A 21,121-nucleotide genomic window follows, 5' to 3' on the forward strand; every position below is an offset into this window, starting at 1 on the left:
TACCCTCTGGGGCAGCAGAGAACAAATCTGTACCCTCCTCTATGTGACAGCCCTTCAGGTACTTAAAGAGTGCAATCATGTCACCCCTCAGCCTTCTCTTCACCAGACTGAACATGGCAAGTTCCTTCAACCTTTCCTCATAAGACTTGTTCTCCATACCGGCTATCATCGTCGTCGCCCTCTTCTGAACCCGCTCCAACTTGTCTATATCTTTCTTAAAATGAGGCGCCCAGAACTGAACGCAGTATTCCAGATGAGGCCTGACTAATACAGAATATAGTGGGACTATTACTTCCCTCAACCTGGAAACTATAGCTCTGTTTATGCAGCCCAAAACCGTGTTTGCCTTTTTTGCCGCAGCATCACACTGCTGGGTCATGTTCAACTTGTGGTCCACTACAATTCCAAGGTCCTTCTCACACGTACTACTGCTAAGCCGGGTATTTCCCATCCTGTACCCGTGCATTTTGTTTTTGTGGCCTAAATGCAGAATCTTGCATTTGTCTTTATTGAATTTCATTTTATTAATTTCAGCCCAATTTTCTAGTCTATCCAGGTCCCTTTGGATTTTATTCCTGTCTTCCATTGTGTTAGCTATCCCTCCCAGTTTCGTATCATCCGCAAACTTCATAAGGCTTCCCTCCACCCCGTCATCTAAGTCATTGATAAAAATGTTGAAGAGTATCGGCCCCAGGACAGAACCCTGTGGCACTCCACTCGAAACCTCCTTCCAGTCCGAAGCAGAGCCACCGACGACCACTCTTTGAGTACGGTTTTCCAACCAGTTGTGAATCCATCTGACAGTATTTCCATGTAGTCCACGTTTGACCAGTTTGCTAATCAAAAGGTCGTGGGGGACTTTGTCAAACGCTTTGCTGAAATCTAGATAGATGACATCTACAGCATTTCCACCATCTACTAAGCTAGTGACCCGATCAAAAAAAGAGATGAGATTAGTTTGACAGGATTTTTTCTTGACAAACCCATGCTGGCTCCTACTAATCACAGCATTGTCATCTAGATAGTTGCCAATGAACTCTTTTATTATCCGTTCTAATAGTCAGACTGACCAGCTTGTAATTCCCCGAATCTTCTTTTTTACCCTTTTTAAAGAGCGGGACAACGTTTGCCCGTCTCCAATCCTCCGGCACCTCTCCCGTTCTCCAGGATTTCTCAAAGATGATGGCAAGAGGTTCCGAGAGTACATCAGCAAGTTCCTTCTATACTCTGGGATGCAGTTCATCAGGCCCTGGAGATTTGAACTCATTTAGGTTAACTAGGTATTTCCTGACTATCTCCTTATCAATCTTGAACTGCAATCCCGACCCCTTATTGAGATTGCTACCGATGCAAGGTTGTACACTGTTCCCTTTTTGGGAGAAAATGGAGGCAAAATAGGTGTTGAGCAGTTCTGCCTTTTCCTTGTTATCTGTCAATATTTTGCCCTCCTCATTGAGCAGCTGTCCCACCGTTTCCTTGGTCTTTCTCTTGCTTCGAACATATCTGAAAAACCCCTTTTTGTTGTTCCTCGCTTCCCTCGCCAGCCTCAGCTCATTCTGGGTTTTAGCTTTCCTTACGCTACTCCTGCAAGCCCGATCCGCTCGTCGGTACTCTTCCTTGGTGATGCGTCCTTCCTTCCATGCTCTTTTTATTTTTACCTCCTCCACCAGATTCCATGTAGCCACACTGGCTTTTTCCGATGTCTTCCGTTTTTCTTCCTCTTTGGAATTGTTTGCGATTGCGCTTTTTGTAATACGTTCTTCATGAACTCCCACGCTTCTTGGGCTCCTTTTTTCTTTAGTCTATCTAGCCACGGGATCCTACCCATCCTTTCCCTGAGCTTGCTAAAATCGGCTTTCCTGAAATCCAAGGTCCATATTTTACTATATTCTTCTTTGGCTTTCCCCAGAATGACGAATTCCAGCATTATGTGGTCACTTTCCCCCAAGGTACCGACCGCTTTAATTCCCATGACCAATTCATCCCTGTTAGTTAAGATCAGGTCCAGGATTGCCGATCCCCTTGTTCCTTCTTCTACTTTTTGAAAGAGGAAATTATCAGCAAGGCCCATCAGGAATTTGTTGGAGGCTTTGTGCTTCGCAGAGTTTGTCTCCCAGCAGATACCCGGGTAGTTGAAGTCCCCCATCACTACTACTTCTTGCCTCCTTGAGATTTCAGAGATTTGTTTGAGAAAGGCCTCGTCTACCACCTCTTCTTGGCCAGGGAGTCTGTAGTAGACACCTACTATCATGTCGGTTTTATTTGTTTCTCCATTTATTTTTACCCAAATGGTCTCTACCGGACCCCTTTGTTCGCTCTGTTGGATTTCCAAAGAGGTGTATTTGTCTTTGATGTATAATGCTACTCCCCTTCCTTTTCTGTTGCTTCTATTCTTTCTGTAGAGTTTATATCCTTGAATGGCTATATTCCAATCATGGGAGTAATCCCACCAAGTCTCTGTTATCCCTATGAAGTCATATTTGCCTTGATGCACTAAGACTTCAAGCTCGTCTTGCTTGTTTTCCAAGCTCCGCGCGTTGGTATATAGACACCAGAAGTCTCTTTTGTCCTGATTGGATTCCTCCATTAATATACCGTGAGCTTTGCCGTGCATCCCTTTCTCTCTCCCAGTGTCTCCTGTACCTTTCAAATCCTTGCGTTTCCAACCCGCTGTCTTTGGATCGGTATTTAAGCTATGCCAATCGGTATTTAAGCTATGCCAGTTATGCCAATATCACTATGTTAAAAAGAAAAATATCCATCTATGCAAAGAGAAAATGTCAACGCAAAACACTTTTAGCACAGAGCCTACAGTAGAGATCTTTCTACAGTTTCCCCCGCCATCTGAAGAGTTACAGGTGGCTTACCAGGGAGAGGACCTTTCTAGTGTAACATCCCAAATGTGCAGTGCTTTCCTCAGAAAGTCTCAGCTGGTACCTACTTTTTTATTTGGTGCTAGGCAACAACCTTTTTTTATTATTTTACCAAGCTTTCAGAATCTTGTAAGGGTCTTGTTATTGTTTTATAATATGTGCATTTTAATCCTTATTTGATTTATATTTATTTTTAAATTGTATTTTTCCTGTTTTATTTTTAATTGTCAACCCCCGGCGAATTTTTATTAAAGGATGGCGTGTGGCTACCAGTAGCAGCCATTGTTGTGGGGTGGAGCTATCCTTCTGACATCAGTCTCATTGAAGCTTACCTGGCCAGCACTGTGCAGAGTGGTGGTGACGTCAGGGCTGCACAGATACACTGACCAAGCCGTTCCAGCACTCCTGACAGTTCATCAGTGCATCCTACCCTCAACCTGCCTCATCACGATCCAAGTAAGCAGCAACAATGCTGGTGTTAAGATAACAACTCTGTGGCAGTTCCACCTTACCACACCAGTTGGTACTGATAACAACCTATAATAAACATTTACTCCACTGTGTTAATTAATATTCAAATCACTGAGAACATTCACCAGAATTTCAGTCTATTCAAGATGCTTATTTTTACACTGATCGTTCAATAAATCCAACAAATATATTGTTTAACTTAAAAAGTAGTATTTTGATTTTGGATGTGTCAAATCAATGAGAAAAATTCTCAGATTCCAAGTTCTGAAATTTACATTTTCAGAAATACACCATTTGGCAGAATGCATCAAGCAGAATATCTACTTGCATAAAATATGTATAATCAAGTTGGGTTGGGAAAGACCGCTGTCTGAAATCATAACAGTCTGCTGGGGGTTAATGTAAATAGTACTGAATTAGGTGGATCAGTGGTCTGAATCAGTATAGCGCAGGTTCCTATGCCTGAACTATACAGAGTTTGTAATTTCCAAATGTACTATCCTTGCAATTACTATTTAACTTACTTTACACCTAGGGCTGCTAAAAAAAATTCTCTTCCCAGAGGTGATGTGTCTTTAACACAGTAATAGAGAACCTACAACTTCCATCATCCCTGACCATTGGCCATTGTGGCTGGGGCTGATGGGAGCTGGAGTCCCAATAGCATCCAGAGAGCCACAGCTTTTCCATCCCTGCTTTAACAGTTGAACCGTAGGCAAAAACTGAACAGGCACAACTTCTACTGTCAGTGTAGACACAGTGAGGGGAACAGTTCACCTGCTGAATTTCGGCTTGTCTTGCAGTTTCTGCAGCCATGAACACCGAGAACCATACTTGCACCTCATTGTTCAACCAGGTTTATAGCACAATCCTGTACGTTGTCCTACAATGGATTTAGATTTTACATTTTTTCTTGTGAACCAACATGGCTCCTTGAACTTTTTTTTAACTGACTTCTACCCTAGTTTTGCTAGGGCAGAAAATGTTTCCACAAATATTTTATATTGCAAGATCTGGTTCATACATGATTTTGGGACTGCAACCTAAATTATCAAATGCCAAAAATGAAATATTTAAACAGTAAAGCAAATATTGGAGCTACAATAAAACAAAAAGAAATATTCAATTAATTCCAGTGGCATTTCTCCAGAAAAGTTGGTGAAAACCTGGTAATGTTTGCCCAAATAACTTAAATTCCTCATTAAATCATTAAAAGTAATCCATGTTTTAAGATTTGATTATCCAGTGCTGTGTGAGTGGACTTTACCTTCTTCTTTTCCTCCCCCGCAGCCCCCTGCACACACCCAAAATCTGCCTGAACAGTCCCCAACCAACCCTTTGGAGTAGCTTTTGAGGATGCATGAAGAGGAAGTTGAAGTCCTGTCGTGTTCTACATGCACACTAGCAGCTTTGGATACAGCCCACATTACCCGTAAGATTCCTGTTTCTGCAAGTGCTCTACTGTGCCACTTCTCCTGTCTAACAACAGGAGCCAAAATAGGCACACAGGTGGCATTTAGTGAAATAAGGCTTTATTGACAATCCTTGTAAAAGTCAATTAAGGCAGAAAAAGATATTACTCACACTGGAGTTCCATGGAGCTTTGTATACCTGAAAAAGAAAAAGTTGTGTGTTTTTTTAAAGCAACATGGTCATACTTACCCCCTCCCCACAATTGCATATTATGTGGTATTAGTGTGGCATTCACTAAGGAAAAAATGTAGTAAAACCTAGCTCTTCCCTTGGCGTGACTGAAGCCTGTATCCATATTAAGCACATAATTATACAGATATTCCACCCCTCTGCCTGGACCTTATCAGGAGGAGCTGCAGGCTGAGTCGTGCTGCTGCAGGGATGAGACTGTGCTGGGACCATCAAGGGGCATGCTTTTCCACCTGCCCTGCTCCCCACCCCTGCTCTTAGTGACATTTTTCTGGGGACTGCCCTTTACCAGGAAGATGAATGGTTTTGGTTTGCTGCTCCTGTTTTTTTTAGAGATGTTAGGACTTTGTTAGTTTGATTTTTTTTTGTAAATTGTATTGTTTTTATTTGTATTTGTGTTTTTATTTGTGTGTAAGCTGCCTTGGGGGCCTTTTTGGCTGAAAGGCGGCCTAGAAATACAACATTACATTACATATTCAATCTGCCCCACTGTGCCCATTTATAAGAACACAGTAACCGTAACCACCCTGCTCAGTCAGAGATGCAAAAGTCCATCTTTTCCACCATTTTTCACATTATTATTATTATTTATTGAATTAATATCCCACTCTTCCTCCCAAAGGAAGGGTGGCAACCAGATGCCCCTATAGTTGACCAGATGCCCCTGGGAAGCCCACAGACAGGGCATGAAAGCAATAGGCTCTCTCCTGCTGTTACTCCCCCCCCGCCTGAACAACTGGTATTTAGTGGCTGACAATCTTCAAACTAAGAGTTTACTTTTCACCATATAGGCCAATATATATTGATAGATCTATCTCTTTTTAAAGCTTTCTAAGAGAGTGACTATTGGCACATCTTGTGGCAGTGAGTTCTATATATTAATTATGCATTATGTGAAGAAATACCAGGCTAGTTCAAATGTTAATGCTAAACCACAGTTTAATGTTACAAGAATGAGGAGTTCGGGAGCATCCATTTTTGTTTAACCAAAGTTTGCTGTGTTGTTTTTGTTTTAACATTGTCAAGTCACTTGGGGACCTTTGGGTATGAAGCGAGTAATAAATCATAATAATGTAAACTTGACAAAATCTGGTTAATACTATCTATAGTTTGTTTATTATTTTAAGAAACTGGCTTGTTTCAACAAACCACAATTATAATTAACCATGGTTCTGGGTTTGGGCACAGATCTAAAATAGAAGTGATAGTTTCTGATCTATGCTAACTGGGTCACTCTATTCTGAACTTACTACCAAACAGTTTCAATAGGTGACATTCCTTTTGTTCACTTTCCTAACAACATACCTAGCTTTATAAATCTCTATCATTTCTTCCCGATTTGATATTTTGTCTGCTCTAAAAGACTCCAAATGCCATCACAGGTCATCATAGCAAGATGCTCCAAGTTCCTTGATTAAGAACATAGGAAGAGCCTGCTGGATCAGGCCAATGGCCTATCTAGCCCAGTATCCTGTTCAGCTGCCTATGGCAAGCGTGAAAGCAGGATGCAAGCACAACCTGCTTGCCCTTTCCTGCATCACAATATGCTTTTTGAGACAGGAAGGCCAGACTATATACACAGTACTCAAAATGTAGCCGTACCATATATTTATATGGAAGCAGTACAATATTTATATCAAGGCTATACAATTTTTGAAAATGAAATGTCTCTTTCCTAATAATTCCTAGTGTGGAATTTGCGTTTTCCATCAGCACTGCATACCAAGTTGACATTTTCACTGAGCTATCATCAAGATCTCCTTTCTGGTTACTCACAGCATACCACACACAGGCTTCCATGACAGACTTTTGCGTTAGAGGTGGGGAGGATGGATGGCACGGTTGGGAGTGGGCTAGCAAGCAGGGCCGGCCTCAGGCATGCTGGGGCCCCTGGACATCAGCTTGCCCTGGGCCACAGCATGTGCACACATGTGTGCATGTGCGTGGCCCCACACCCCACCTACCTGTCTCTGCCTCCCCTTCCCCTGGAGCTACAGGGGCCCCTCCGCTATCCACAGCAACAGCTGCGGATCGCAGGGCAGCAGCTTCCGCCTGCCCACCATTCCCTTGCCCCACTTACCTGTGTCCTGTCTTTTAGCATTGCCATTAACCAAGATGGCGGACACGGTTTCCCTAAGGGGATGAAGCCTCCGCTGCCATCTTGGTTGATGGCACATGTGTATGCTACGCGTGCGCATCTCTGCCATCAACCAAGATGGCAGCAGGGGCTTCAGCACCTTAGAGAAACCTCGGCCACCATCTTCATTAAGGGCAATGCTAAAAGGCAGGAGACAGGTAGGTGGGGTGAGGGAATGGCAGGCAGGCGGAAGCTCCTGCCCTGCGATCCACGGCTGTTGCCACGGATCACGGAAGGGGATCGGATGGGCCCCTTAGGGGCCCCTATAGCTCCAGGGGCCCTCGGGCCAGTGCCCCACCTGGCCGCCCTTTACAACCAGCCCTGCCAGCAAGCACAGCTGTGCTCCTTCCTCTGTGCAGTTTGAATATCTGAAGGAGCTCTTGTCAAGTGTTTTTATGGAATCTCAACTACATAATGAGTTGGATCCAGAGTTTCCATGAGTAGACCTCCACTCATGGGGTACTGCTGCTGGAGGAAGAGGGAAGGCAATTGGATCTCAGTCCTTTCCTTGAATGACAGGACACTTTCTGCAAATGGAAGTCTGGGTTCAACCCAATATCTACTAAATCAAGCACATGATTAGGACTGATTACACTCTCAAAAACTCCAGGATAGCAAGGCAGGACTTCCCTTTGCAGAAGCCATACTGATTCTTCTTTGACAAGGCTTTTACTTTTATATGCTTAGTAAGTCTGTCTTTAATAATGCTTTCACCAATTTACCCAGACAGGTGTTAGGCTATCTGGGTTGTAATACCCTAGCTTTCTTTCCCCTTATCCATTTTTTTTAAAAAATGAGCATTATGTTGGCTTCTTTCCAGTCTCCATTAAGGATGCTAATTTTAGTGATAAGAAAAATATTTATCTTAGATCAGCAATTTGATATTTGAGTCTTTCTCAAGAAATTCAGAAGTATGCCATCTGGACTCTAGGAACTTATTAATGTTTCATTTGTTGACTAGTCCTAGAACGTCATCTTCCCTCCTCTGACTGTTTTCCACCCTCCTCAAAAATACATCCTCCTTAACCCCTTATATAGCCACCTTATTGGGGATCACCACAGGAAACCTTTTTTTCTTTTTTTAGCATAAACTAATTTCAGCTACTTTATGATTTCCGGCCTCACCAGTTTCAAGATTCTAGTTCCTCTCCCACCCACACCCAGGTTTTCCAGCACATGATGTCAAACATATCACAAGGATGTGGCTGAGAGTACAGATGCAGCTGTGAAAAAGGCAAATTCCATGCTAGCGATAATTAGGAAAGGTACTGAAAATAAAACAGCTGATATCATAATGCTGTTGTATAAATCTATGGTGCGGACGCATTTGGAATACTGTGTACAGTTCTGGTCGCCTCATCTCAAAAAGGATATTATAGAGTTGGAAAAGGTTCAGAAGAGGGCAACCAGAATGATCAAGGGGATGGAGCGACTCCCTTATGAGGAAAGGTTGCAGCATTTGGGGCTTTTTAGTTTAGAGAAAAGGCGGGTCAGAGGAGACATGATAGAAGTGTATAAAATTATGCATGGCATTGAGAAAGTGGATAGAGAAAAGTTCTTCTCCCTCTCTCATAATACTAGAACTCGTGGGCATTCAAAGAAGCTGAATGTTGGAAGATTCAGGACAGACAAAAGGAAGTACTTCTTTACTCAGCGCATAGTTAAACTATGGAATTTGCTCCCACAAGATGCAGTAATGGCCACCAGCTTGGACGGCTTTAAAAGAAGATTAGACAAATTCATGGAGGACAGGGCTATCAATGGCTACTAGCCGTGATGGCTGTGCTGTGCCACCCTAGTCAGAGGCAGCATGCTTCTGAAAACCAGTTGCCGGAAGCCTCAGGAGGGGAGAGTGTTCTTGCACTCGGGTCCTGCTTGCGGGCTTCCCCCAGGCACCTGGTTGGCCACTGTGAGAACAGGATGCTGGACTAGATGGGCCACTGGCCTGATCCAGCAGGCTCTTCTTATGTTCTTATGCATGAATTCAAAGGAGAATCAAGTACTTATGTATAGGAAACTGAAGACACAAGCCGAGATGCTGAAAGGCAAAGCTGAAAACAAATGGCAACAAAAATGGTCCTCCCTCTGGAGGGGTATGGATGAATCTGGTATGAATGCAGTCCAACAGGAATGAGTGGTATGGATGTGCAACCTAAAAAGAATTTTTGCTAGACAAGGGATATCATTAGGCATCCAAGTTCAACATATTGCCTTCACCTTGAGGATCTGATAAAAGAGTAATCAAGGACTTGGGACTCCAGGAAGTGCTATATAATATTAATTCTATTGAATATTTCTAATTTACAGTGCAATCCTATACATGCCTACTCAGAAGTGAGTCCCATCATGTTTAACTTTACTCTCATTGTATAGGGTTGCAACCTGACACAAAGAAAATCTACCAGGTCACTTTTCACTTCTTCAGCTATGCACAGCACACAGGAATGCTATTTAGTTTCAGAGGACCTTTTGCAATCCAGAGTTTACATTTTCCTACTGTTGTGTTTGTTCTGGGCCAAGCTCTACATTGGCAAACATTTCATTAGAACCCACTTTGATTTTTTGAAAAATGACCTGGAATCTTCAAGTGAAACACATGCTATAGTAATTGTTGCTCTTAACCCAGGCATGAATTTTCCATTGTAAAGCCTGCATGGAACAATCTCCAAAATCCACAGTTGGGCCATACCTTTATTTGGACCAGTCAAAACATCACAAAGCAGTTCTGGGGAACTTAAAAAGATTTTAGAGTGCTTTCTTCTGTACCAAAATGGCTACCTTTGCTTTTTACGTATGGAATTACATTCAGGAGCAATCCTGAAAGTAAAACTTCAGTCTTCACACCTATTACAATGAACTAGTCTCAAACAAGCAGTTGATTGCCACCCTGGGCTCCAACTGGGAGGAAGGGTAGGATATAAATCAAATAATAAATAAATAAATAAATGTTCAAATTATATTACTTGCACTGCTCAGAACTCTTATAGGGATTGTGGAAGGGGAGATGCTCTTGACTCAAGGCTCCCAGCGTTCAAGCATCATGGAGACAGGCATACACAGAAAAAGCCTGAAAGTATAGGAATATGGTCCACAGTAATCATATTTATCCAAACAAGATGGAAGTACTGTTAATAGGAGGGATAGATGACACTGAATCAGAAACAACTGTTCAGGATGTTCTGGATGGGAAGTTATGCTTCCCCTAAAGTAGCACCTAGACCCAGCCTCTCTCCTAGAGAGGAAGGTGACAGTTATGGCCAGGGACATTTTTACCTAGCTTTGGCAGGTGCACCAGCTGTGACTTTCCTGAGGAAGCCTGATCTTGCTACAGTTATACATGTTCTGAATAATTTCAGATTAAATTACTGCAACACGCTCCACATGGGGCTGCCCTCAAAAAAGTATGCTGAAGCTTCAGCTGGTACAAAATGCAACAGCCAGGCTGTTGCTGACAATTTACTTATTTGATCACATCACAGCAATATTACATCTGTAGCATCAACTCAAAATTTGTTGCCCGGCACAATTCGAAAAGTGCCATCCCACTAATAAGCAGTTTTAATAAAATAAAGGTGTTGGCTCTTATCGTCAAAAGTCATTGTGCAGAACAACTCAGTTGGCAGGGCTTCTTTGTCTCCATGTGGCCACTGACATTTACAACTAGCTACTTTATGCTAGAGAGAAGTCAAAGTGCATCACGTTCATTAAGATAATCTTTACAACAATCCTGTAAGATAGGAAGATATAGTTTCTCCCTTAAGGGACCAGATCTGAGTGGCTGACGATTTTCCTGTGGCCACTAAGTAAGTTCATGGCCGAAACAAGATTCAAACATCTGACTTCGCAAGTCACTGGTTGGACTGTTAAGCAACTAAGAAAGAAAGAGGAAGTTAGTAAGGGGTTGTGACTTATGGCGACCCGATGAATCAGCGACCTCCAATAGCATAGTGAGGGGTAGCCACTGGTTAATTTCTGTTCCTTTTTTATCACTCGTAAGTGGGTCACTAAGGGGTAGGCTTCAATAACTCCATGAAGGGACTTCAAGGAGGATATGGTGCTGCTCTCTGGCAGGCACGATAAATGGCCAGCCAATGACAAGCAGAGCCACCCTGAATGGTTGTAAGGAAGATGGTAGGCAGGTGAGGGCTGGCTTGAAGGCAGCCTGAGGTTGATGGGGCAGCATGCCATGCACCCTAATGGACAAGCCTCTGCTGCCCAACATCCCACCAGGTTTTCTGCTCTACAGCAGGAAAGGCTGGCAGGGAGAGTTGGATGCCATGGCTGGAAAATGCTTGGAGCATCTCCCAGCTGCAGTGCTCAATCCCTTCCCTCAGTTGGATGCTACAGCAGGAGTGTGTATTAATTGCCACTGCTGGAAGGTGCTTGTAGCTAGCAGCACCCAAGTCAGCATGATCCCCTGGGGAGAGTGGCCGACCAGGAGAAGAGCGGGTAGGGAATGCTGGTGACTAGCACGTTTTGGCCTGACCACCAAAACCTGTAGACCCTGAATAGGAGAGGAAAAGCAATAATCTTGCAGTTTCCTCATGCAGCAGAAGTGCCAAAACAAATCTTGACAGGAACCACATTAAAATTAAGCTTCATGGATTCCAGTGGGAGAGGGCTGAGAATGTTGCCCATGCTGGCCAGTCTGCAGGCAGAGACTCCTCCACCCGTTCCAAATCCCTCCCTTAGCCTGGTCCAAAGGGAGTTTGGATGGCAGTCAAACTTATGAGATTTCTTGTAAAAAATTGACTTCCGGGAAGGGTGACTTAGCCTGTGCCTGCTTTTGAGACGGGCTCCTGCCTCAAAAGAAGCTTATTCAGATATATCAGTCAGTTTTTTCTTTTTTTTTTGACTGATTAAACTTCTCCCGGGTAGGGAGAAACGAAGAGATTAACCTCAAAGCCTATTTTTGTTGGGACGACCAGATCTCATTAATTTATGGGACGAGGTCCAGCCGACGAAGGTGGGACGGATTTTCAACAGCAAGCTCTATCTGTTAAAGCGAACGTTCATCTTATCTTCTAAGAGAGAACGCACTAACAGGCAAGCACCCTTCTTTCTATATTTTTCTTTTACTTGACTTAAATTGTTGCTGTTTAAAAGAGATTTGCCAGATTGATCGGTTTTTGACATCTCACTGGGGAGCCATAACTTCTCTCTGCTACGCACTAATTAATAGCTTATCTCTGTTTTTGTTGCAAAAAGCTGTCCTGGATTTGCATTCTAAAGATATACACAGAAGAGGGATTTCTATTCCAGATTTTTATTTTGAAGAATATTATACTGTCTGAGACTACTCTCTTTTTGGTCTATTTTATTTTGACGAATCTGTTTCTTGACGACTGCCATTAATTGTTTCGATCCTGGGAACTGCATTTTGTTTACTTAACTATGGAGAGATAAGGCTGTCTGCTTTGTTTATACTGTGATGTCACCAAGTTTGGAGTATTAACCCAATTGTTGCTGAAATAAGAAGTGGTTTTCCTATATTTTTCTTTTAAAATGGCAATTAAGAAAGTGGCTGAGAAGCTGGAAATAACTATGTTTCAGAAAATAATGGATGAGATTGAGATAACGAAACAAAACCTGCGACAGGGTTGTAAGGAGCTGAAAGTTGAATTGAGTAAAATGAAGCAGGAGATTAAAGATATAGGGGTCCCTGTGAGAGAGGTGACCCTGGAAGGGGTCCCTGTGAGAGAGGAGACCCCGGAGATTGGAACAAACGTGGAACAGGAAAAAGATTTGGAGTCTATGGACTTTAGAAACAAAATCTATTGTTTGGAGACACAGGAGATTAAAGACATAGGGGTCCTTGTGAGAGAGGAGACCCTGGAGACTGGAACAGGGGTCCCTGTGAGAGAGGAGACCCTGGAGACTGGAACAGGGGTCCCTGTGAGAGAGGAGATCCCGGAGATTGGAACAAACGTGGAACAGGAACAAGATTTGGAGTCTATGGACTTTAGAAATAAAATCTATTGTTTGGAACTCAATGTTATCTCTGAAGAAATTAATGAAGATTCTAGAGATAAAGTTATTAATGGCATGGATAATCTCCTGGACTGGAATGATGTGATGGAGCCCAATATAGAGAAAATCTATGGAATTAACTGCAGCCATGTGACAATGGAAAAACTTTCAAGAGATGACCCAGTGTATTTTGAAAAAAAGAACAGAGATATGATTTTACAGCTGTATTTCAGCAACCTATTCAGAATGGATGGCAAGAAAATATTTGGGATAGAGGTAATTCCCATTAGACTCTTACTATATGACTATGGCTTTGACAGCAAGATTATTATGGAATACTGATAATGGAAGATTGGATACTGAAATTACTGGACTTAACAAGACTACTGAAGATGGAAGATGGAAAATGGAACTAATAGGGATAATAGAACAATGGCTACTGAAATTACTGAACCTAACAGATTCTGATGTGATGGATTAATTGAAATGTTTATTTTGACTATGGTTATGACAATAAGATTATCATAATTAGTAATGAGATGGATTAATCGATATGCTTATCTGGAAAAAAAAATTGATAGATATATTTCTTAAAGAATTGAAACCTCTCTTTGACTTTTTGTGGAAAGAATAAAGTAATGTTTATGAGATTTGATGATTAAGTAAGATAACTACTGGAGGAAAGTGATTTTATAATATGACTTAAGAGACAGGATTGTTATATATTATAGACTTATAACTGATTTGATCTTTGACAAATGGGAAGTCAATATTTTACTCTTTATTTTTTATTTTTGTTTTTTTTTTCTTTTTTTCTTTTTGTTTAACTATTTTTGATTTTGTTTTTTGTCTTTGAATGTTTCATGATTTTGTCTTGTATGTTTTATGAAAATCTGAATAAAAATTATTGAAAAAAAAAAAAAAAGAGATTTCTTGTAAAAAATAAAAATCCTACTCTCACAATAATGCTTAACATGCTCTTTACCCTGAACTTTGACAACTGAGATATGCATTTTCAGGACCCATCCTATTCCTTTGACTGTAATTTGGTTTAAGTTTTTTTTAATATTGAATTTTAAATTGTTGTAACCTGTCCTGGGACCTGATAGTGAAGAACATTGAAATAACACCATTATCCACACCTGATTTACAATTTCTCTACAGGCTACCCAGTTTTATACTACTTGTGTACTATTTTGACATGACTTGTTCTTTCTTTTATGGTACATTTGTTACATTTAGAAAACTATGTATTTTTCTGTATTACACGTTATTATTCCAGATGTTATCTTGTGATTCTCCTCTTAAAAAGTATCCCCCCCCACAAAAAAATTCATGTTTAAACAAAAAGAAGAAACTTTCATTTCTATTGCTAAGGGACTGGCATTTTAGAACCCACATCACTAACACTTATGGACTATGCAATCAATATAAGAATGTAACAGTGAAACACAAGATCTGTGTAACTTTACAGCCTTGATCTGTTTTTTTCTACAGAAAATCAGAACAGCAGAAGTGTGCTTCACACTGACATGACTCATATCGCAGAAGGTTTTGAAATTACATCACATGCTCTTTAATGACGTTATTAAACTATAAGGAAACAAAACTGACAAAAAGTATTTCCTATATTGAACAAAGAACCAAGTAACAGTGATGTAAGATACTGGTCAAAAGGTGTATTTTTCCACTCCTTTGCTAAACTACTCAGCCTTTCCCATGCTGTCCTGACATTAATGATGTCAGTAGTGCTGATATCCTCATCCAGACCCCATTTACTAGAGGAAGGAGGGAGAGTTTAAGCAACGCAGCAAGGCTGACCATCTCACTCTGAGAGTAGAAATACACTCACTGTCCTGCCATTTCCAGTGCATCTACACCTCTCTCTTCTGAAAACAGGGGCACACGACACTAGTCAAACCCTGCCCCTTTTTACTATAAAACCTGGTGGAAGAAGCCTTAGTACCTGGGTTTTTTTTTCAATTCAGCTTCCAAGAGATTTTGCAGCTGATTAGCAGATCAACCATTCCCGCTCCATGTGTGGCTAATGGAAATGCTTTGCTCTGGTGACTAGCGTGTTCACAGTCTGGTTCTATCAACAAGATCTGTACTGATTTTGCTGTAGGGCTAATGCAAGTATAAAATCTGCTATTTTGATCATCTGGGAAAACCCTACAACTGTGACAAGGGGGGAAAAAGTAACTGACTTGGATTCTGAGGTGAGTTAACTTTACCAGGAAAGTTTCCTATTTTCTCATCTGCCCTTTTGCTCCCTGTGCCCTCTGAACAGCTCAGAGGGGGTAGGCCCTCTGAACAGCATGGGGCTACTAAGTAGAGAATGCACAATGAATAGAGTGATACATTCACAATGTCCAATTTGAAAATCTGAAAGAACCGAGTTTGAAAGAACTTACAACTTCATATGCCCTGTTGAGAACTTTCCTTTGAATGGGTGCACATGTGTGGAAAGCGTGCATTCACCAGGCCAGCCTGGACCTCCTCATGTTTGGCAGAAGGACTGAAAGGTTTTCCTATGTGCATACAATTGTATTCCTGAAAACTTCCCCACACAGCTTTTGTGTTTCTCACATGCGGGTCAGGAGCAGAGTGAGCAGGCACAATTCTGTTGCCTTCCACACACAGAATGAACATGTCAATGGCATAGCAGGATCATATTCATCAGCTCCACCCCCTGACCTCTGCAATTTCTGCAGATCTGAACGCGGTTTCTACACATTTTAAGCTGTACAGTGGGGATGGGGAACCTGCGGCTCTCCACATCTGGTTGGACTTCAACTCCCACCAGCACCAGCCAGCATGGCCAATGGTCATGAATAACAGAGATAGTGTGATATAATGGTTAAGAGGTTTGGGCTAGGATCTGGGTTCAAATGCCCACTCAACCATTAAACTCACTGGGTGACCATACATCAGTCACTGCCTCTCAGCCTAACCCACCTCACTGGGTTGTTGTGAGAGTAAAACGGAGGGGAACAACAGCATACAACACCTTGACCTCCTTGGGGAAAAGGCAGAATATTCAATTAAGGGAGTGGCAATTCAGCAATGTCTAGAATGCCACAGAGATAAACGTACATAAAGGAAGACAGAGCCAAGATGAAAATTGGCAGTGAGCAAGATAGTGCCCCCCCAAAAAAAAACCATCAAAGGTTTTGCTTACCACGTTTTGAACGAAGTAAAAAACGCACATTACCTTCTAGCGAGAGGAGCTCTTATAAGGCCCGTTTCAAGTAGGTGAACCAGTCACCCTAGAGTAAACTATTAAGAGCAGAGTCAAAAATGATGTAGGGGCTCCACTGGGGAACCGGAGTACGGGGACAGTAAGAACAACCCTTGAAAAAATGATACCAAAACCACGTTGAGAGCGGCTCTGCTCTCACTTCCCACAATCGTCCACTCAGTTTTCTCTTATAGCTTTCTCAGTTTAGGCGCTGCTGGCGTTCACCTGTTAACACGGGCTTCGCTGCGCGCAAATTACCTCTCAAAACACAGGCGATACCGTGAGAGTGGGTGGACGTCGAGCCTTTCCTTAAATAGAGGTAATCTTTCTCTCGCTCACTCTCTCTGTGCTCGCCCGTCTTTCTTCAACCATCCTCTCGCATCGCTGTACCGCAAAACCAACAACAATAAACACTATTACCTTGGTTAGCGACGCCACGCGCCCGAGGTGCCCCCTTCGTGGTCGTCTGCCTCAACCTGCTGCACAACGCCTCGCTTAAGCGTCCTCGACCTACCCGTCCCTAGAAGGGCGGGACTGGGGGTGGGGATAAAAGCCTAGGGCGAAGCAGCAGGCAGAAGGGGGAGGGGGTTAGCCAGGAAGGAATACGCAAGTGGTGGAGAGGGACAAGCGGGCAGCTCTTGCGGAGGAGGAAATGATATCACAAGTCCAGGTGCCGCCCGCTGACCGAGAGCTCCCCCCTTAAGAACATAAGAAGAGCCTGCTGGATCAGGCCAGTGGCCCACCTAGTCCAGCATCCTGTTCTCACAGTGGCCAACCAGGTGCCTGGGGGAAGCCCGCAAGCAGGACCCGAGTGCAAGAACACTCTCCCCTCCTGAGGCTTTCGGCAACTGGTTTTCAGAAGCATGCTGCCTCTGACTAGGGTGGCACAGCACAGCCATCATGGCTAGTAGCCAATGATGGCCCTGTCCTCCATGAATTTGTCTAATCTTCTTTTAAAGCCATCCAAGCTGGTGGCCATTACTGCATCTTGTAGGAGCAAATTCCATAGTTTAACTATGCGCTGAGTAAAGAAGTACTTCCTTTTGTCTGTCCTGAATCTTCCAACATTCAGCTTCTTTGAATGTCCACGAGTTCTAGTATTATGAGAGAGGGAGAAAAACTTTTCTCTCTCCACTTTCTCAATGCCATGCATAATTTTATACACTTCTATCATGTCTTCTCTGACCCACCTTATCTCTAAACTAAAAAGCCCCAAATGCCGCAACCTTTCCTCGTAAGGGAGTCGCTCCATCCCCTTGATCATTCTGGTTGCCCTCTTCTGAACCTTTTCCAACTCTATAATATCCTTCTTGAGATGAGGCGACCAGAACTGTACACAGTATTCCAAATGTGGCCGCACCATAGATTTATACAATGGCATGATGATATCAGCTGTTTTATTTTCAATACCTTTCCTAATTATCCCTAGCATGGAATTTGCCTTTTTCACAGCGGCCGCACACTGGGTTGACATTTTTATGCCAGTTCAGACTCCATGAGCGTATATGTGAAATGAAGATTTTTTGCTCCAATATGCATAATTTTACACTTGTTTATATTGAATTGCATTTGCCATTTTTCCACCCATTCACTCAGTTTGGAGAGGTCTTTTTGGAGCTCTTTGCAATCCCTTTTTGTTTTAACAACCCTGAACAATTTAGTATCATCAGCAAACTTGGCCACTTCACTGCTCACTCCTAATTCTAGGTCATTAATGAACGCCTCGCAGCGTTTCTGCTTGCAACATCTTTCCTGGGGCCAAGCTGATCTCTCAAATAAGAGGAAGAGGGACTCAAAAGTTTCCAGAATTGCACATTGTGTGTTGGAAAGATTATAATGACAGCACTGGTGTGAAAGCCTGAGCCAATTTCCGTGAGGTGTGGTGGCTTGCCTCAGGATAGGTACTTCCTTACCTAGGTACGCATCTTCTGAATTTAGATTTTTACAACACGCTAAATCTGCTAATAGATAAATGGTCATTAGCATAGTTTACTTCGACTTTTGAGGCGTGGGGGGGCACATTCCTACCCAAAAAGAGAGAATAATTACTCATACGGAAAGAGACCAAAAACAGAACAAGTTGGCTGGATGCTTGCACAGATGGATGTTGTTGCTGTTTTCTAGAAAATTATATATCAATTGAAAAAGTTTTTGTAAAAGCAAATACAAAATAATGCATTCTAAAAACAATCCCCTTCATTAAACAAAAATATAGTATCTGACCATGATATGTCTGTGAAGTGAACACACTACTTGCCCACAGCAAAGTGTTTCCATTGACCACACCTGGAGGGGGAACAGGTTGATTTGCGGATCAGTTGTGAAATCTCTTTGAAGCTGATTTTTTTAAAAAAACAAACACTCATGCTGATCCCACCTGGTTTTGCAGTAAAAAGGGGCGGGTTTGTCTAGGGTCATATGCCTCATTTTCAGAAGAGAGAGGTGGAGACATATTGGAACTGGCAGACCATTGAATGTGTTTCTACCCATAAAGGGTTGTATTTAAAGTAGTGCTAAGCAACTCCTTGCTCCAGTGCACTTTAGTTGACCTTCTAATAATGTGGTTTTGAATAACTTCCAAACATTCTGCAAAGATTTGAATGACTGTCCCTTTCAACTTCTTTTTTACCAATCAGTCTGAATTCAGGTCTGATTTTGGGGGCAAATCAAACCTGGTTGCCCTTATGGATGACCTTTAGTAGGAAAAAGACAGAGGAAGTGAGACTCTGTTGATTCTTCTTGATCTTTCAGCAGCCTTTGATACCACTGACCAGGACATCCTACTGGATCAGATCTGCAAGTTGAGAATAAGGGGTGCTGTGTTATAGCGATTCCACTCCTTCCCTATAGGGCTGATTCCACACAGTAACATTGCCTTTAAGCCTATTAGGAGTTCTGTTGGGTTCCACAAGGCTCTATCTTGTCCCCAATACTATTCAATATCTATATAAGTGGCTGGGATTGGTCACTAGGAGATATGGAACACAGTGTAATGACACACAGCTCTATCTCTCTTCAACATCTGAATCGATGTATTGTAATGGGGTGGATGAAACCCACCAAACTGTAACCGAATCTATGCCAGGTCAAGACCCTGTGGGTAAGTTGTTCCTGGGTCTGGGAAATTGGTCATAGAAGATAAGGCAATCAATGGCTACTTGCTATGGTGGCTCTGCTTTGCCTCCATAGTACGAGACAGTATGCTCCTGAATACCAGTTTCTGGAAACCACAGGAGGGGAGAGTGCTCTTGCATTCAGGTCTTGCTTTTGGGTTTCTCATAGGCATCTGGTAGGTCACTTTGTGAACAAGATACTGAACTAGATGGGCCACTGGTCTGATCCAGCAGGCTCCTGTTATGTTCTTATGTCAGTTGCTTGTTTTGAATGGGGTTGCACTCGTGATAGAATGGTGTGTAGCTGATCCAGCATTGGCGCTAGATGTTCAGGTGTCTTTAGTATCTAGGACTTCCTTTTACCACTTTCAGCTTGTTTGCCAGCTGTTGCCATTCTTAGACAGGGATAGCTTGGTGACAGTGGTCCATGCAGTGGTAATCTCTGAATTTTATTACTGTAATGCACTTTATGTGGGGCTGCCCTTGAATTTGGTGTAGAAGCTGCAACTAGTGCACAACACTGCCGAGCAGTTGCTCTCTGGGGCAGCCTATCAACATGCGATACCTCTGTTGAAAGCATTATAGTAGCTGCCATTTTGTTACCAGGCTAGATCAAAGGTTTTGCTACTAGTGTATAAAGCTGTATATATTCTGGATCCGGGTATACAAGAAGCCATCTCTCCCCCCCTACATTCCACCCTGGTCACTTAGATCTGTGGATGAACATCTGTTGATGATGCCACATGCCCCTGCCGTAAAACATATTGTGAGTCAGGCACATGCTTTTAGCCTCATTCTCTGGAATTCTCCCTTAGAATGCAGCAACCACCAACATGGCTATTTTTTGTTTGTTGAAAACCTTATTTTTTCCCCAAGCCTTTCCCAGTTAGTGTATTTTATCTCTGCAGTTTTTAATTCTGCTCGGTTTTTATATTTTCAATATTGTTTTATGATTGGGTTTTATGTTTTCTATTTTATTTCTGAACACGGCTTGGGTATTCCTTGAATGTAATTCCTACTTTGGTTATTTATTTTTTGAATTTATATCACACCTTTCCTCCCAGGAAATATGCAGAGATACTCAGTGGTCTGAGCTGCGTGTGTGCCAGTGTGGGTATTTACCTAAGTAGCAGGCTTTTACCCTGCATTTACATCACTGAGACTTAAGTCTTAGTAAAATAAAGAATGCTACTTTAATTATAGGAATACATAGTAGATAGGAAAGGCATCCCTAGTTCTAACTATCTAATTAAGTTTGAGGTGCAATGCCTAGGCTTGGGTATTGCCCTCATGGCTCAGGAGAGAAAGATGTCTCCCCTCTCCTCGGACAGCCGAAGAAAAAGGCAAAGGAAGGAGGGGCAGGTCAGCTTCCCTGAGCATATCAGTTTACAACAGAAGAAAATAAGGTAGAGAAGAGCACAGTAAAGGTAGGCAAGCCTAGCCAACTGGGGGATCCTAACTCTATCTTCCTTCTAGAATACAAACAAAAGAAGCCAAACAGGAGTTCCTCTTGCCCCACTTCCAACACCAGGGTGGCAAACACATCAACAAAATGACTTAATGACAAAAAGAAAAGCATTCTAAAAGCACAGTTACAGTTAAAACTGTAATATGTTGGTGTTTAAAGGGCTTCAACTATCCAACCAGCAAGAGC

The 21,121-nt window shown here is 42.4% G+C and overlaps 1 protein-coding gene across 4 annotated transcripts in view; it reads right to left on the reverse strand.

Annotated features, from left to right (window-relative positions):
- LOC133389392 (phospholipid scramblase 1-like) overlaps positions 1 to 21,121 on the reverse strand; it is a 42,870-nt gene that overhangs the window by 15,030 nt on the left and 6,719 nt on the right. Inside the window, exons 1-2 of one of the 4 annotated variants that reach the window (XM_061636964.1) lie at positions 16,775 to 16,965; positions 4,929 to 4,955 (exon numbers count right to left, since the gene is read on the reverse strand). In XM_061636964.1, coding sequence (XP_061492948.1) covers positions 4,929 to 4,941 — 13 coding nt within the window. In that variant the 5' untranslated portion in view covers positions 4,942 to 4,955; positions 16,775 to 16,965. Of the gene's footprint in view, positions 1 to 4,928; positions 4,956 to 16,327; positions 16,570 to 16,612; positions 16,745 to 16,774; positions 16,966 to 21,121 lie in introns of those variants that run through there. The other 3 variants (XM_061636965.1, XM_061636966.1, XM_061636967.1) reach the window with 3 other exon arrangements.

The sequence above is a fragment of the Rhineura floridana genome, chromosome 7, assembly GCF_030035675.1.
Source record: "Rhineura floridana isolate rRhiFlo1 chromosome 7, rRhiFlo1.hap2, whole genome shotgun sequence".
Taxonomy (NCBI): Eukaryota; Metazoa; Chordata; class Lepidosauria; order Squamata; family Rhineuridae; genus Rhineura; species Rhineura floridana.